Source organism: Oryzias melastigma, linkage group LG6, assembly GCF_002922805.2.
Source record: "Oryzias melastigma strain HK-1 linkage group LG6, ASM292280v2, whole genome shotgun sequence".
NCBI lineage: Eukaryota > Metazoa > Chordata > Actinopteri > Beloniformes > Adrianichthyidae > Oryzias > Oryzias melastigma.
This window is the reverse complement of record NC_050517.1, coordinates 6,660,788-6,679,564: the sequence shown is the minus strand read 5'-3', so window position 1 is coordinate 6,679,564 and position 18,777 is coordinate 6,660,788. Positions and strand designations below refer to the sequence as shown.

General features: G+C 38.7%; 1 protein-coding gene across 1 annotated transcript in view; it reads right to left on the bottom strand.

Annotated features, from left to right (window-relative positions):
* Positions 1–18,777, bottom strand: part of asz1 (ankyrin repeat, SAM and basic leucine zipper domain containing 1) — a 43,266-nt gene that overhangs the window by 15,172 nt on the left and 9,317 nt on the right. The window contains exons 4-7 of the mRNA XM_024261950.2: positions 16,905–17,016; positions 1,817–1,928; positions 1,545–1,679; positions 790–908 (exon numbers count right to left, since the gene is read on the bottom strand). Of these exons, the coding sequence (XP_024117718.1) occupies positions 790–908; positions 1,545–1,679; positions 1,817–1,928; positions 16,905–17,016 (478 nt within the window). The remainder of the gene's footprint in view (positions 1–789; positions 909–1,544; positions 1,680–1,816; positions 1,929–16,904; positions 17,017–18,777) is intronic.

The window sequence follows — 18,777 nt, the reverse complement described above, 5'->3', positions numbered from 1 at the left end:
AACTTTAATTGCTTAAGGGATTTGCTGAAAATGCAAAAACTATTTGAAAAATGTTAAATTTGCTTTAAAAAATTGTAGTAAAATTGCTTAAAAATCCTCAATACATGCAAATTTTGAAAAAATATTTAGGTTATTGCTTAAATATGAGCTAAATTACAAATTAGCCCAAAAAACCTCAGTAGATGCCCAATTAGCCAAAAAAGCTAGCTTGTTACTTAAATACTAGCTAAACTAAAAATTAGCCTAAAATTCCTCAGTAAATTAAATAAGTCAAAAATGTTAGCATTTTGCTAAAATAGAAGTTAAACTCTTAGTCTTAAAAAAAATCAGTTGATAACAAGTTAGCCAAAACACTTCAGCATTTTGCTAAAATGATAGGTAAACTCCAAAATTTTTTGAAAATTTGCTATAAAAGATGAAAACATAGCCCATGAATATATTTAGAGGCTTATTGCTAATTTACTTAAATTTTTGAAATTTGAAGACTTTTTCGTTAATTTCCTATGGGGCATATTTTTCTTAGTATTTCAAAAAACAAGCAGTAATGTCCTGAACAAACTGATTGTTCTGATACCAAGATTGCTGAAATCGCTGAAAGTGTGATTGAGTTTTTATTCGCTGAGAAACGTACGGAAAGGAGCAGGAGAATCACTACAGTGTGAATGCTGGAAAGCATTCACACAATTAATCTTGTAATAAATTGCACTAAAAACTGGATTTCCTTTCAAGACAACATCCAACTGAACCACATAATTTAACATGCATGCGAGGAAACATGGTTTGTCTAACCTTTCTATGGACGGTAGAGTTTCAGAGTTGGTCTTGAAAAACCTGGACAGCCTCTCCTCTGTGGAACCAAAGGCCCCAGCATTATAGTTGAGAGATGAAGACGTCAAGATTTTTGCTATCTGTGAACAGACATGTGTTAGCCAACATGTGTTAGCAACATTTGAGCTTTTTTATGAACAAGGCAGATGGTTAAAAAATTATCAGTGCTTTAAGAAAATACTAGACTGGAAGTAATACATTTGTTTGAACTTACATACCAATTAAAGATTTGTCTTAATCCTCAATTACTCAAAACAATAAAGTATTAAATAAATAAGCTGAGGCCGATTTCAATTCCCATTACACCATTGATAAAATAGTTACTTCTTTTTCTGCTTCTTGTAAATGAAATCTGATTATAGTTTGAATAAAGAAAACAGCATTTGTAAAAACTGCTAGTTTAGCTCATATTCTACAATGGACACCTACTACGTCTGTACTACTCTTATTAGCCAAGTGTGACTGAACCTACTAAGATATTTATCTTCACTTCTCTGAGCTGACTTCCAGATTTCATCAAGCAAAAGTCAACTGCAGTCAGTAAAGGCAAACCTGAACACGCTTGCTGTCTGCGGCAACAGCAGGAATTCACTCCCCCATGTCCAAACCAAACGGGGAATTTAAGAAAAAGGAGAAGAGAATTGCTGTTTTCATTCTATGTTTATACTAACGCTGCTCCATTTAAAAAATAATTTTGGTACGGTGGGAACCCTCACCTGTGAGTGCTTGAAGAACTTGGCCAGGTCAGCTGGACTCGTGCCGTTCTTGGTCTTTATGGTTTTGTCTGCCCCCAGCTGGAGAAGCTTTAACACTGCCTCTTCTCTTCCATACTTCACTGCTACAGCCAAAGCCTGACAAATACCAGCATCATATTAAAAAGCCAAAGAGTTTAAAGATGTTTAACATAGATTCTAACGTTACAGCTAAAGACAAAGCAGGGGCTAACATGCTTAAAGATCCTACACGCTTTGGAAAAGAAAGAACCCACTGTATAGCCACTGCTGTCCTGGGCATTGACTTCTGCACCATGAGCCACCAGCAGGTTAATGACTTTAGTGTAGCCCTCCCTGGCAGCACACATCAAAGAGGTCATCTGAGATCTGTGAGGTAACAAAATATAAAAGACAACAGATGAGAAAAGGGGGGAAAGCAAGAAAACAATTAGAAATAATAACTGAAAGGAAAGGAACTGTGAAAACCCGAGTTTGGAAGAGTATGTGATAGAAGGTGAGTGATAGAAAAGCGATAAAACCTATGAAAATAAGAGAAAACGGAAAAAGACTGGTGATTAACTAGAAGGGGATGACATTCAAAGAGAAGTGAGCAGAGAAACACCAGAGGGCAGCAGTCACCACACTGTCTGTTCATGCATTATTTCATTCAAATGATCATGCTGGAAAGTGAATATCAAATACCCTAAAAAACAAAAAGAAAAATATTCAAACATCCAACAAAATTTAAAGAGAAGCAGAATCATCCAATCCCTTTGGTGTTTCCATATAGTGGTTATGTTATGTATGTCGAATATTGGAACAAAAATGTTTTGAGGATAATAGAAATAATCTTTCCACCAGTGTTTTATTAATTTTTTAAAATGTCAAAAATTCAGGAGAAAAAACACGAGTTTCTAAATTTAACCAAACTTAATAAACTTCCATTCTGGCAGACCATACTAAAACAGCCACCTGAAGACTTAAATGTGCATGTTATGTGTGTTGGTTGAGAAATGGATATTTAGTCATTCATTTTCTCAGCCTCTTGTGCCTTTCAGGGTCATGGGGTGCCGGGGCCTGTTGGGTGAAGGCAGGATACACCCAGGACAGGTCGCCAGTCTGTCCAGGGCCTCAACCACACACCCATTCACACCTAGAGGTAATTTAGAGTAACCATGAAGCATGTTTTTGGATGGTGGAAGGAAGCCAGAGTCCCCGGAGAAAACCCACACATGCACGGGGAGAACATGCAAACTCCACACAGAAAAGTCCATTGATGTTTCTGTTTCAGATCCCCCAGCCGGGACTCGAGCCAGGGCCTTCATGCTGTGAGGCAAGAACGCTAACCGCTGCGCCACCATGCAGCCCGAGAAATGGATAATGTACAAGTCACTACGAGCAGGCTGAGGAGAACTGACAACAATTCAGACAAACTTTAGTTGTTAGCTGTTGTTTCTTTAGAAACACCAACACGCACTCAACCTAATGGAAGTTCATGTTCAGTAATTATACACAACCCATATGTTAGCTGACGAGGTGACAGAATGGCTTGACCAAAAAAAAAAAACAACACACTTTTTCCAATAATGGGTAAAATGATGTACGACACCCACAAATGTGTTGAATTTTAAAACTTGACATGCTTTGATGAGACTCTACACTATTAGACTTATACTGTAGTTTTTTAGTGCTGCACCTCATTGTCTGAAGTTAGCTACGATGTCACTAATGCATGAATATTGATGCACCTTTTTACTGGGTTATATTTACTGAATTTGTTAATTATGTTTGATTTAGAGTACTCTATTCTTGAACTTTAGTTTTTGTTTACTCCGTTGTGTTTATTCTTGTATATTGGACTGAAATTTGTGTTCCTTTTGAAAGCTCTCATCATTATAAGAATAAGCTATTGTTGGTCCTGTTTTGTGAAGGCCAGGTTCTAACGGGTCTGGACACTGCTAGGACTTGATTAAAGGCCCTGCACGAGCCACAAAGCCACAACCAAGCTGAAACCCACATCCCACTTCTGACAGCTACTCTCAAGTGACAACACAACGTGGAAGGAGGTACACAAGCCTACACGTCTGTATGTCAATTGGTGGACGTAATTGATGAACTTTACTTGTGCTGATTCACTTGGAGCCGGATTAACATTTGGAAGGTGGACAAAAGAGGCACTACAATTAACTAATTATGCTTTGTTTCCGTTATTATTCAACTTGTAAATGTATATATGCATCCACTATCTGTATCTAAGTTTTTGTCTACCATCACTGAGCACTTCCTCTAAGACGAACTTTAGCCCTTTACTTCAGCATTAACTAGAACCTGCTACAAATTGATAATTTCAGTGACTATCTGCAGGAAAGGACCAGTCGATACCTACTTCAACATTATATGTCGAGTAAAAAAACACTACGAAAAATGTCTTTTTTTTTTGGAGGGGGTGGCAGTACTTTATGCTCCAACAAAAACTCGTTCCTTACAAATTACAAATGTCTGCAGAAGCTGTGGAACACCAGTCTTTCAAAGCCGAATTCCTTTACTTTGTTCTTTTTTTAAACACTGGTAGTAGCTATGATGGGATTCACATTAAGCTTTCTAATAATGAATTCGTTTTCTTTGGTCCCAATTTTAATGAAGACTATGAATGAATTTCACTACTCATAAGAAGTTAAGGATAGTGTCATTTAAATGAATGCTCTGGATTTGTCTAGATATTACAAGAATACATAAATGTTCCCTTTATAATGAATGAGAAGATACACCATTTTCATTGGTTTGACAAATTAAGACAATGAGAGAATTAGTCCCAAATAACAAACTGACCATGCCAAGTTTCCACATTCTGCCACAATGCATCACTTGCCCCCCCGATGTTGTTCTGAGGAAATGCGTTCTATTCTCCCAGCAACACCGACAACCATCATTTCTGTGGAAGGTGACCTAACACTCAGAGAACAGGATGGTCAACCCTTGCTGCATTCTCAAGGTCACATGGTCTTGTGTCCACTACATGCGTTCTTGGCGGTGTCTTGTGCCTCGTTTCCATTGAACGGTCCAGATCCAACTAAACTTTTGAGTGTTTCCAACAAAAAATGGACCTGTTGAGCAGGACTGACTGGTGCCATTTCTGGTCCTCCTTTGGTCGTAGGTCCATATAAAAATGGAATGGACCCGTTAGAGCTTCTGTCGTCACATGATGTAACCCATTGATTGACGGGAAAGTTTTGCAACAACAGCAAGCGTCCGACCAATGCTTTTCCCAACTCAAGATCCAAAACAAAAGTTTTGTCCTCTTTACAGCTGTATTCTTCTTTGACCCCCACAATCTTCTTGCAAAGAATATTATATTCTGTATGTACAATATTCCCCCTTATTCGTGGGGGTCTGGGACCGTAGACATGGCAAATCCACAAAATATGGAGACCCCACCCCCATTTCCATCTCACCCAACCCCCTTAGACGAAGAATGTCCGTTACTGATCCATACTCATCGAAAACACTTCTGATTGTGCTTTATAGAACATTTATTGAAGAAAATTTGAGTATTGCTCAACATAAAGAGTTTTTTTACTTTTTAATTCAGAACAACAGATGGCTCTGCTGCGTAGAGGCCGGCTTCATCCATAAATAATGAACACCTGCTCCGGAATATAATTATCCTCCGAGGTTATCTTCTTAATTTTCCGTCCGTTTCTGAGTCAGCTGATGCACCTTTTCTTTCATTGTAATAGCACCGTTTTGACGTACAGCTACGTCGTTGGTCTACACCCGGCATGCACTTTGATGGTCCAACGCTCAATGGAAACGCTCACTTGAATTGCCTGGACCATTCTAAACCAGCCAGGAGGGAACTGTTCTGGTCCGTACTTCTCAGTGGAATCGAGGCTTTGGTGTCAGTGGAATCATCTGCAACAGTCGTGTGACATTTAAATCATTATGGTAAAAAATAAGGTGTTGTCTACCTCTGCAACACAGTTGCCTCCCTATCCTGAAAATCTGTGAAGTGAAACAATGTTAACGACATCCACTCAGTTTTTCACTATATCTATAACTTATTATGAATCATGTATATGACTGATGGATCGAATTACCTGTACACCAGTTTAGTGAAATATACTGCTGGATCAAACTTGTATCCTTTATGTAGGAAAGCTAAATTGTATCAACTTTCCTAACAAGATGGAATGCTAGTCTATAAAATAGTAGTAGGAGAAATAAAAGCATAAAGCATTAAAATAATAAGCATAAAAGGTGGAAGACAAACAGTTTATAAAATAACAAACTCATCATAAAAACTGTTTTTAGATAAGACATTAAATAAATGAAAAAAGGGATCAACACAATCACTTCATCATAAAAAATGAGGGAAGTTAATGACATGTTCCAGGTATGGTAGCCTAAATAAGAAATTAAAATATAGTTTGGACATTTCCTTCTGAGCTGCTGTTGTCAATCTTTTAGTACGTATTTAGTACTATAGAGGTAAATTAGTAATAAATTAGGTTGCACTGAAAGCGTCCCGAGACAGAGGTCATGTTTGCTGAAGAGGTGTAAGTTGGAACAATGCGTCAATGGTTTTTGAACCTCCGCTGTAAAAAAAGAACCACATTTTCATTTAACAAATTCCAAGAAATCACTAGTTAATGTTTTATGTATACTCAAATAACAAAACAAAGGCTCTGACGTGTCTGACCAGCATCTTTCCAAACATCCTTCTCTGTCCAGCAATCAGTCACCATCTGTTAAACCCCAGAGAACCAGATAAAAGGAGTCATATTTCTTTCAATGTGTCGTGCGTTGTTGTATCTTCCCAACACTGGATTTGTTGTGAGATGGGCATCAAGGTCACTCACATGCCGTTTTAGTGAGTGTTGTGTGCTGCCCGTCCTTCAGACTGTGAGTTCTGTTTAGTCAAAGGATTAATGTGCCTACAGCTCAATGTACAAACTGTTCTTCTACATCAGGTACACCAAATCCTACAAGCATGAGCTACTGAGTTTAACGACTCCTACATTTTCATAAAGGAGTAAAAATATGAAACATAATGAAGATACAAGAGATTCAGCTGGTAAACTGGTGATGAAGTCAGACATTTGGTAAATAACCCTTCTCTTCAAACAATAACTAGAGACATTGTTGGATATTTCATAAAATGCATAGATATTTGAGCAGCCACTTCTTTAAGCAAGCAGACCAGTAAGTAGACTAGCGTTGCCACAATTAGTCAATTAGTCAAAACTATGTCGACTATTAAAATAGTTGGCAACTAATTTAATAATCGATTAGTCGTGTTTTGTTCATTCTCTCAAAACTACAGTGGGGCCTTTCTAATGCCGCGTCTGCCATGGTCTTTAACACACATGGGCAATAGTGCTAATCTGGGTCAGTAGTGATGTCACAAGAAGTTATAAGAGCATCACAACAGAGAGCAAACTTATTAAAAGTTTTCTCTTCATCATTGTAACCTCTACACAATCAGAGTGAAATGTCTCTGCTGAAGGAACATCTGCTTTCTACAGAGATAAAGTCTGTCAGCAGACATGTAAAAATGATCACTTTCCTGCATCGATCAGGAGCATCGTACAGTTTGGATTCTTTAGAGTCACTGTAGTGAAGTTGAATACAGTTGTGAGCGCTCAACAAAACTTTATCTTTTGTGAAAAATACTTCCTTCGCTTTAGATGCCTCTCTCATTTGATTTAAATCTTGTTTTAACCCTTCCGCTCTCCTTAGCTTGTTTACGTTAAAAGTGGGGTCATCTGGACCCCACAAGAGAGTGCGTTGAACTTTTTTTTTATCATTGATTTTTGAGTTTCACTAATGTCCATGGCAGACATAAACTCCTGTCCACATTTGTCCACATTTGTCATGGAAGGAATTAGATCAATTTATAGTTGGAGTCATCTGGACCCCAAAGAGAGCAGAAGGGTTAATGCCAGAAACAAATGAAGATCAACAGACTTTAATCACCCCCAAGGAAATTATTGGGTTTGCTAAACCCACACACAAGATAAAAAGCCAAAAACTATAAGAGCTAAAACAATAAAAAAAGGATGATAGGATTAAAATTAGTCTAAAAGTATACAAAAAAGAAAGATAAAAGTTGAAGGAAAAAAGCTGCAAAATTCATTAAAGGTTTAATAAATCATCATCTTAATTGTCTCTACAGTATTTTAGTTGGCATATAGCTTAAACACTTTAAGTTTAAAACTAATGATGGTTAAGATGTGTGTTTTACATCCAGTCTAGTTGACTAATCGAAAAACAATCCGTGATTAGTCTACAACCAAAACGATTGTTTGTGGCAGCCCTAAAGGAGACCGACATCTATTAAGGATCTTCATAGAAATTAAAATAATGAATTAAACTGATTTACATGACTCACAATAAGTTAGCGATTTGGTGAAAAACTCTGTATGTCGCAAATACAATGTCTCACTTCTAGGGCTGGGCGATATGGGAATTTTCATATTGCGATATTGTTGTTTTCATTTTGTGCGATAACAATATTAAAAACGATATAAATCAAAATATCAAAGTAATCTTTATTGCAAAGAGCTTTAGGACTTCAGATTTTTACACCTTAACTTTTACACCTTAACTTAACTCAGTCTGGGCTCCTAGAATCAGCCACTCCATAAGAAGAAGAAGAAGCGCGGCTCTTCCGGGGGTTTCTCCCGTGTTCATTTAAAACGAAAGTTTATCGCAATAGACTCATTTCACTATCGAAAAAAAGTAACATCGCAATAACGATAATTATCCTTTTATCGCCCAGCCCTACTCACTTCACAGATTTTCAAGATAGGGAGTCATTTGTATTGTGGTGACTGACACACCTGATTTTGTGTTTTCCACATAATCGTCTCGTATTGGGGCCAAAACCAAAGTATTCTTAATGAAAAACCCTTTTCTGTGCGGCATCAGTGTCAACATTCTGTGGGTATAAAAAGCTGATTTTGTCAATAAGTCATTCCAGGTTGATCATTCAATCAGTCATAAATACATGGTGCTGCTTAACGTACGAGCAGCTCCACCTGGTCATAGCGTCTTTAGGTTGGAAGTAGACAGTCAGATGTTGCAGGTGAACTTGGTTAGTCTCAAAGTGTCATCAGCAGACTTATATCAAGACTCAGAACTACTGTGAGAGTTTGTGGCAGACCCAGGAGTGGAGCCTCAGACCACAACCATGACCAGAACCTAAGGACCTTTGACCTCAGACATGGTTTAGCAAACACCACACAGCTGCAAGCCAGTTTACCAGATGTGAGGGTACTTTCCAGACAAATCATTCACTACCAACTCCACTGCTTTGACTGGAACGGCAGATGACCACTACAGGTGACCATGTGACCTGGACAATGCAGCAATGGTCTATCGTTCTGTGCACAGAAATGATGATCGTCTGTGTTGCTGGAGAAGGTGAGGTGAGCGACACGCAGAGGTCAACATAGACCCCAGGGTTTATTTTGGGGGAGAAGGTACAACAGCTAGTCCGTGCAAAACAGATTTAGTTATGTAGATGAGACAATAAAGAATCCATCATCAAGCTGTCATTGAAACAATGGTGGAAATACTTGTTTTTGACATTGTCAATGTTTGTACTTGGTGCTATCTTTATTGTCATCTTAATCTGTAGGTTAATAACTATTAAAGTAATGAAAACTGTCTGTTTTTTTTTTTTCATTCATCATTGGTAATATTAAAGGGAACTTTTACATATTTATTTACAAGAAAATTTAAAAGAAATCCAGAAAAAGAGATAAGATTAAGTAGTCACAAAAAATATTGATGTGTTCTAATGATGCCTATTTTTATTACAACAAAATGTCTCTGATCTAGGCAAGAAAAGAAATGAACGTGCTGTGGTATTTATAGATTTCACCTCATAAGCTTGAGGAGTGTTTGAGTGCAGAACTTGCAGTGAAGAAAGATGAAAAAAGGACATGTGGAGGCAACGCATCCACATTTTGCGCCTGCATTTCTTAACTTAGAGAAATGACAAAATTTCTGTTTACAGTAAAGCGGGGGGGTGTGCAGCTGGTGTTAATCAGTGGTTTGATATTCGGACGTAAGAGGGGCTGAGAGGGAAACGGGACTTTATCCGCTAAACCCACACTGACCTCACTTTCTGCTGATCCTGTGGATTTGGGGGGGCAGTGCCCACTCTTTTCACTTCCTTCCTCTTTCTTCTATTTCTTCACATATTTTGTCTGAGAAGAAAGTAATTTATTTTCTACGGCCAAAGTCTGCTCATATGTTCCATCGGGATTTTATGGTGATTTTATGATGGCAGTGAAAGAGCTGCACAGGGTGAGGGACAGACAGTGGAATGTTTCTTTGCTATCTAGTTCTCATGCTTACTTCATGCATCCACATGATTTATAACCCACCATGAGGATAAGAGCCATGTCTTTTCTATAGATCTATATATCAAAGCCTTTTTAATACAATTCACAATCTTGATATATGTAGAGGAAACAATCTTTTCCAGAACAATCGCTAACACGTTTGCTGCTTCCAGCCACAGATGACTGTGAGAACCTGAGCAATGATCTGGGAGCAAGCCAAGCCCGGTTAGCTGGTTAGATTGTCAGACAAGTTTATATGCCGTGTACATCTTAGAAGGAACATTTTGCTTTCATGCAAGGGTTTTAAGAGTCACCAACAACAATTAAAAACCCTTGTTAAATAAATCACATCTGAAAAATGTACCTTTGTTAGTTCAATAAACAGTGTTAGATGTATTTATGACGACAGCTACAATTCAACCTTAAACAAAGCTTGTTTACACACAGGTTTGTGACACCACACAATGATAGTGACCTGTTGTATTCACACCACATATGTGTAACCACTAAGTAAATGTGATTGCAGTAAAAATCTTGAGAAACAACTGCATGGTTTTATAGACAGAGAGAGCGTCTGTTGTAGATGATGACAGCTGGATCACAGAGTAGTTAAATGAAGGTCAATTCATTCATAAAACTGTGAAAAGTAAAGAACTTTTTAGTGTTTAGATTTATAAAAAGTCAATTCTTAGTGCTTTTTAAATGCTAACCGAGCTTATAGATTAAACCATCTCCTACCATAAAAACAATTGAGCAATTTAAACTCTTCTTTGTCTCAAGTGTTGCTCTTTAGACATCGAATTGTTGCCCTGTTCACTCATTGTGTTTGTCTTTATTGATAATGAAATAATACCAGTAAAAATGTTTGAAGAGTGCTCTCCCTTGAAGACTTCCTGTCTGCTTGATAAGTTTCAAATAAAATATTTACTGTATCTTCTGCACTATAAGGCACACATTAAAGTCTAAACTCATTTCAAAAATCGGCAGTGCGTCTTTTGTGTGTACCACGTTCCAAAAACTGTAAAATGTTCTTGTGTAACTTTGGGAAGTCTGCTCGATTGACTGTCCGACCATTTCTCGCTGACACAAGAGTGGCGAGCACTCGGATGATCACGCTGTGCACATTTTGAGGGTCACAGGTGGGTCACATACAGTGATTCTGGAAAGTCATGCTCTTGGGAAACAATGTGTACAGTGGTAAAGTTTATCACATCTCAAGTTACTGCAGAAACCCACCTTAGTGCAACCAACATATAAAGAACAGCCAGCATTTCAGAGCGCAAGTTTTACCCGGCCTGCACCATTACACGCGCGCAGTCCTGAAAACACGCAGGTGATTTGTCTGACAGCGTTCCTTTGTTGGTTCAGGAGATGATCTTGTTACTAAGTTGTGAGGTAAAACTACAATGGAGGTGAAACTACAATGGAGCGCACCTGATTTTGAGCATTCCAGAAAGTTGCGCACCCAACATGCGAGGCTGTTTGGTGCTTGCGCACGACTGCGCAAGAGTCACTCGGATCCAAAACTGCTGAATTAGTGCACACATCACTCATGCAGAAGGACCAGCTCCCGCATGCGGAAGTGGACAGTCTCTCTTAAGCAACTTAACTTTTCCTGCTTGCGGGGAGGATTAAACCCGAGCGCGCAGGAGCAAAGAAGCGCTCGCGGGACTGAATTGTCTGGAAGGAATGTTTGATACATCCGTGGAGATGTATTATTTCTGTGTGGTGTTTTGTCTAATCAATAACGCCATACGGTTCGATCACAGTCTGCGCTCCTCACATGCACTGCCAAACTTTGCGCACGTCTTCCCAGGGACTGTGCAAATCACTGGGATTCAGCCCAGCTGAATTAGTGTTTGATCATGCGCCATGAGGTCCCCTTCAGGCCTTTAAAGAAAGGTTCCAGGTGCAATCGGAGGAAAAGCAAAATAGAGTGCTTCACTTTCACTTTATGGAAGCGATGGATGACAAACAGCTTTTTACTGGGAGGTAGCAAATATTCAACATACGGCTCATTTTGTATTTAATTTAGGGCTGTCAGATTTGTCGCGTTAAAAACGCGTTAATCTGATGTGTGCTTGACGCCGACAATTTTTTTGACGCATTAATCGCGGATTTTCTCATACGTGCCTTTCCATACCGCGCGCGTGGGCGTCCCGCCCTTAAACTCACCGGCTGCTCTCACTCGATCACGGGCGGGTCTCCAACCACCGAGCTGTGAGCTAAAACCGGGCGGCACTAGGACCTGGAGAGCTACTGCACCCTAACCCGGCTCCAGTTCGCGTCCAGTACCACGTCTGGTGGTACCGGCTCGCATCCGGCGCCACGTCCCGAGAGCTGCAGACCCCCGACGTTCCGAACAGCAAGCGCACCGGGGGACGTTTTAAATGTTCTGAAGGTTTAAGCGTGATCCAGCCCCAGCATAGCAGTCTGTCTGCCGGCATATTCATGGCGTGAGCTCCGCTGGACACGTCGCTGCATCGAGCTGCAGCCAGAGAACGCGGCGGCAGTAACAGACTGTCAAACTATCCACAGTGTATCCCGCTTTTCTCAATCTTTAAGGTTTTAAAAAACAAAAGTGAATTGGAAATGATAAATCTCTATTTCATTTATTATTGCAATTCAGCAGAGGAGGAAAAGATTTGGTCCTGACAAAAAATGAACATGAAAGTGTCATGGAAAATTTTTTTAAATGTTTTTTATTTTATTTTACTGAACGTTGATTGAAGTTTTGAATTTAAAATGCCCTTCACTTGCACTTGGGCTTTTGTTAGGCATTTTATGTTACAGCCTTTTATTGTTAAGAAAGTTTATCTCAATACAATGTTACAAAATAAAGTATTTCTGATGAAAACTATAAATTTTGCCATTCTTGTTTTCATAATTAATGTAGAACTGCTAAATTCCACGAAGCACACACTTTTTTCCTTAAAAAAAGGCCACATATGAATTTGGGATTAATCGCAAGTTAACTCAGGACAATGCGATTAATCGCGATTAAAAAATTTAATCGCCTGACAGCTCTAATTTAATTATTTATTAATTAATTGAGTATACACAAATATCCTAATAAGGAAACAGTGTGTAGAATTTTTTATAAGAAACTGTAAAACCTATTAATATGATTTAATCTAACACAAATCTGTACCATTTCTTTCCTACTTTGTCATGTATGTACCACAACCCATAAAAGTGAATTGATAGTTGATGTGTTGTTGTCACTATTACTTCTGATAAAATTGATTTATTGATTTGAATCGATTTAAGCTTAACAGATCAATAATCGATTTATAAAAATATAAACTGATTTAGCATATAAAGCTAAAGCTAGCTTGATGCTAACGTTTAATGGAATTTTCCATAGGACAGCTAATGCTTGGTCGACACAGACATACATTGCTGACTAAATTAACATCTTTATTTACTCACAGGCATGAATTTTCACAACTCTTTTAAGGAAATATATAAATATATCAGTGGCGGGCCGTCAGGGCCTGCAAGGCCTTCTCTGCTGGCCTAAAAATATCTGAATCACAGACTGATATTAATTATTTATTTCCGTGAATACGTATTCTATAATTCCAAATGCTCTGTCTTCGTCCTTTCATTGCTGTCTCCCTGGTTGCGCTGCTTCCAGACGTGTATTTTCCTATTTAAGCATTAACCAATCACATTGCAGCACCATTTGTTGCTAGGGTCAAAGAAATCTGCCCGGAGGCCTTCACAATCAGTTCTGCGGGCCCTGTAGCATAAAATAATTGTCGACCAAACTGTTGCTTCAACCAATCAGATCTGGAGTAGGCGACACCAAGGCCAGCTAGCAGGCGCACGGAAACGTCATCATTTTCACGAGCTTTGATTGGACAGCTCGCAGCTCGCTCTGGTTCTGCGTTATGTGACGGACACAGGTGCCGAGGAGCGGCGTGTCAGGTTTGAAGATGTTACCAGTGGAAAGCGTCTCATCGTCTGATTTTTGGTGGAAAATGAATGTCTGGGTAAAGTTGTGGCACAGTTTTGTCTGGCACGGGTAAAGGAGTTCCGTGACTCCGTTGAGCGGGAGTGAAGCTGAAATCTACGAGGCTCCTGAACGCACCGCGGGCGCGTGCAGCGCAAAATCCTCGCGCAAATATTATTTTCCAGACACAGACCATGATCGATCACAAAAACTGATGTTTGTCTCCCTCCTGGACCACGAGAGGCTTCAGGAATACCAGAACATTTCCCGCATGCAGCCTTTTCCAGCTTATCACAGCCACGGAACACTTTCTATCTGCGAAACGCACGGATTCTGCACGACAGAGTGATTGAAATCTTCTTGAGGATAGAAAGGATGGATTTTGTGTTTAAATAATCTGGATTTTTGGTGAGTAAAATTTTGCTATCTTCCTACATAATATTGAAATTTTATCAGGTTATTGTTGATGCTTTTGGTGTGTGTGTGGCAGTTGTACCTACACTAGAAGTTTTATTGCCATAAAATAGTTAATGAGGGTTGGATTGATTCAGATGGAGCACTACTGAAGGCCTAGGTGTGAAATGCACGGCCCGCCACTGAAATATATATATAAGTAACCATTTGTGGTCTAAAAAATGTTTTTTGCCAATACTGTCTTCTCTTACTCTTATTCTTCTGGATTAATGTGTACTACTATAGCACGATTGCCACCTAGTGGCCAAACTAAAACGCCCACCAAAAGAAGCAGAACAATGTTTACAATGTTAATGATCTGAACAGTTTTGTTAGAACTTCTTTTAAGAATCCATCTAAAATATATGTATCCATGTCAAATATATGTATCCATATAAATATATGTTTAATGCAACTTATTGTCTCTTTGTGGTGCCATAACTGATTATTCATATCCCAAAGGGATAAATTAAAGTTCAATTCTAAAACAGTATGCTATTAACAATCTCATTATTTCATTAATACATTTTACAGTATGTGAACTATATCAGATTAATAAAAATAGATTAAAAACATATAGTAGATTATTAATGTAATTTTAAACAAATGTGTATCAATGTGTAAACTCAAGATCGAATTAAATTGAAGAATCAAAAGAAAAAGAAAAAAAAATCAGAATCAAATCAATGTGGGCTTTTGTGAATTGAATCGAATTGATAATCGATACCCAGCCCTAATTACTTCTTAGATATGAATGTAAAACTGATATGGTCATTCTGTTCTTTGTAATGTCAGTTTATACCACCAGGGGCCCGTTTCAAGAAGCAGGTTCAACAAATTTAGAGTTCGAACCTGAACTTAGAGTCACTGGACTCAAAATTCTCAAACTCAGGGTTTTCGGTTCCAGAACAGCTGAAAATGTTTGAATCAATCAACTTGAAGTTGTCAGAACCAGAATCAGGTGTGAGCGTCGCGACCATAAAAAGCCCTGATCAATGGAGCAAAGACAGCACGATTCACCATGGCAACGGGAGCGAAGCACTTGAGTTTTGTACTTCCGGTGGCGGAAATTGATAAGTTCCTTCAAGCATATGCGACTATAGGAGCGCATTTTCTGCAAGAAAAGCAACACAGCTGCAGCGGTAGAACTGAGAGAAAATATCTGCAGTTATTTGAATCATTTCTAATAATGAATAAATAATGTTAGGAAGGTTATTTTGTCTCTTGTTGAGTAAGGAGTGGTTTTTGATATGTTACCAATCTAATAAGTAATGTCCGTGATCGTAACCCCCCACCTACACACACAGATATCACTGCACGCTAAAAATAAACTGTAGCTGCCTGGCATATGTTAAAAAAGTATTTATTTAATTTTAATTCTCAAGACTTAAAAAATATTCGCCGAAATTTTTTAAACGTAAAAATAACTTTCCGTAGCCGGGAGTTGAACTCGCTACCTATGCGGTGGGAGGCAGCGTTGCTATCAATTGAGCTAATGTCTGACGCAAGTACAGGACGGTGGATCAGTCCAGATAGTTCTCCGGTGTTTGACATTCCTTAATTCCTATTGTTACGAGTTTAAAATAAGGAAAAGAAAACTGTATTTTTTAATAGCGAGTCCCTGGAAAAACTCACTATTTATAATATCGCTGAAATAAAAATGAATTGGGAAACTCCAGTCAGTCGACTCGTGTCCTCCAAATCCTCTACCGACGTAAATAACATTTCCTCTGGATTAATCAGCCTCCTCTCTACATGATCCTCTATGAATCAACATGTCATTTTGGTTTCTGAGTGGTGAAAACGTGACGTCTCTAATGTGAATGTTCTCTAAATGTTCATGAGGAACTCATATTTGAACATCTTTCACTTTAAAAAGGGGCGGAGACCGCAGAGAACTCTAAGTTTCCTGAAGAAAACCTGCTACCGACCAGGTTTCGTTCACAGACTCAGTTACCATAGTGATTGATTCTGAGTTCATCCTAACCCGCTTCTTGGAACGGGCTTGGTTTCGCCCACTTTCCCGGGTTTGAGTTATCTCTCTTTCTGGAACCGAAAACTCAGAGTTTTGCCGAATTTGGAGTTCACGAACTCAGAGTTCCAACAAAACCTGCTTCTTGAAACGGGCCCCAGGTGATCCAAAGCACACAGTCTGCTGTTTACATTGTGTAAATTATATTTATAATAAATAAGCACTAAAAATATCATACACATTCATATCTAACAAAGATCAAAGACAAATATTTAGAAAACAGAAAAGCTTTTAGCCAAATGTGTTAAAGAAATACTCTTGCCCCCCCCCCTTCAGCTTTGTTTGTCTGTCTGTCTGGTGCCCGTCTGTACATGCGCATGCCATAACAGGACATTCCAAACAAAACATAACAAATATACACACATGGTGTGGAGGACTGTGCTGCATAATGCTACCACATGGCAGCTCAACATAATGAGAACCATCAAAGGGAATTTGATCCAACACCTGCTTTTTTCTGTCGTATTATGTCTGAAGTGTTGTTTTTTACCTACGTCAAAACATATAAATGTATGGAGCGTGTTAACTCCATGAATGTTTAATCAGACACATGTATAGTTACTTACCTGTCTGCCACATTGGGGTCAGTGTTTCTGGACAGGAGAAGTTCCACACAACGTGCGATTTTCTCTTCATCAGCTGATGCAGTACAACTAACCATGAGTACTGAACACCCCTCTGTGAATGATAGTACAGGTTAGTCCAACCTTCATATTTATGCTGGTTGGTATTACAGTCATGTTTTCTGTAAGATTTAAGAAATATAAACACATACACTTATTAAACCATACAGGAAAAAAACGTGTGGAGTGTTATCTTCACGCACAAACGCACAAAGACACACACTCAGGAGGAAGCCTTCACATCTGTATGTAGGTTTCTGTGTCTCTGTGGTTATGTATGTTTGGTTCTATACCTGTGTAAAAATGTGTGTGTTTATGTTATGTGTGTGTGGGTGCACACTAGACGGCACTGTTTACGTCTACGAGGAGCTGGAGTAAATAAATCAGAGGCCTGAAAGGACGGGACAGAAGCATGGTGACCGTTTTCGATCATTCATGCATTCCTGCACCCAGCCTCACTGCATGGACAATTGCCATCAGGATGTGACCACACGTCATCCTCCCGTTTAATTGTTTCCTTCACCTGCCTCCAGCGTCAGATGCCATGGCCATGTGAAATCAGTCACAAACAGTTTCTCTAAGCATTCTTAACTGAGACTTAATTAACATCAGATTTCAGGACCACGAGTAGCACTTCGGATCTTTGGTTTTTTGACTTACACTGGGCTACATAAGGGTTTAAAGAATACTGGTCCTATTTTATTTTATCTTCAGATCATTTAGTGTAAAAACAGAAGGACGATTTTCATTAATAAGGCAAGTTTATTTGTAAAGCACATTTCATGTACAGAGGCAATTCAAAGTGCTTTACATAAAACATTAAAAGAAACAATTAAGAGAAATAGCAAAGGTTTGATCTTAAAGTAAGAATAAAAGAAAGTAAAAAAAAGAACTGAATTTAAAACAAGCATAGATAAACAGTGCAGACATAAACTTTTGAATACATATCAATCAAATGCAGCTGAGAACAGGTGAGTCTTTAACCTGGATTTAAATACACTGAGTGTTTCAGCAGATCTAAGGTTTTCTGGAAGTCTATTCCAGATCTGTGGAGCATAGAAGCTGAATGCTGCTTCTCCATGTTTAGTTCTGACTCTAGGAACTGATAAAAGACCAGATCCTGATGACCGGAGAGGTCTGGCTGGTACATACTGGGTCAGGAGGTCAGTCATGTATTTTGGTGCTAAACCATTCAAAGCTTTATAAACCAGTAACAGAACTTTAAAGTCTATCCTCTGACAGACAGGTAACCAGTGTAAAGACCTCAGAACTGGACTGATGTGGTCTACTTTCTTGGTCCTTGTGAGAACCCGAGCAGCAGAGTTCTGAATAAGTTCCAAATTGATTTTTTGGTAGTCCTGTAAAAACACTGTTACAGTAATCAATCACTAGTTTCTCCAGGTCGTGCTTAGACATCAGATCTTTAATCCTTGAGATATTTTTGAGATGATAATAGGCTGATTTGTGACTGCTGACTGCCTTAATGTGTTAATCAAAATTTAGGTCTGTGTCCATCAGTACACCCAAGTTTCTGGCCTTGTTGGTAATTTTTAGATGGATAGATATAAACCCTCACTAGCAATATTTGAAAACTCAATCCAGCAGTTTGGTCAGCAAAGTCCATCATAGATACATCTCAACTGTGAGAAAGGGAATTTGGTAGAAATCTAATATAACACAATGCTTGATTTTAACCTCTTACCATGAAGAACATAATAACAGGTCAACTAAAATGTTAATATTGCTTCAAATCACTAAATCCGCTGCTCAATTCAGCCGAGTCCAGTGTGAGACTGAGCAGCTCTAGTGGTTGTTA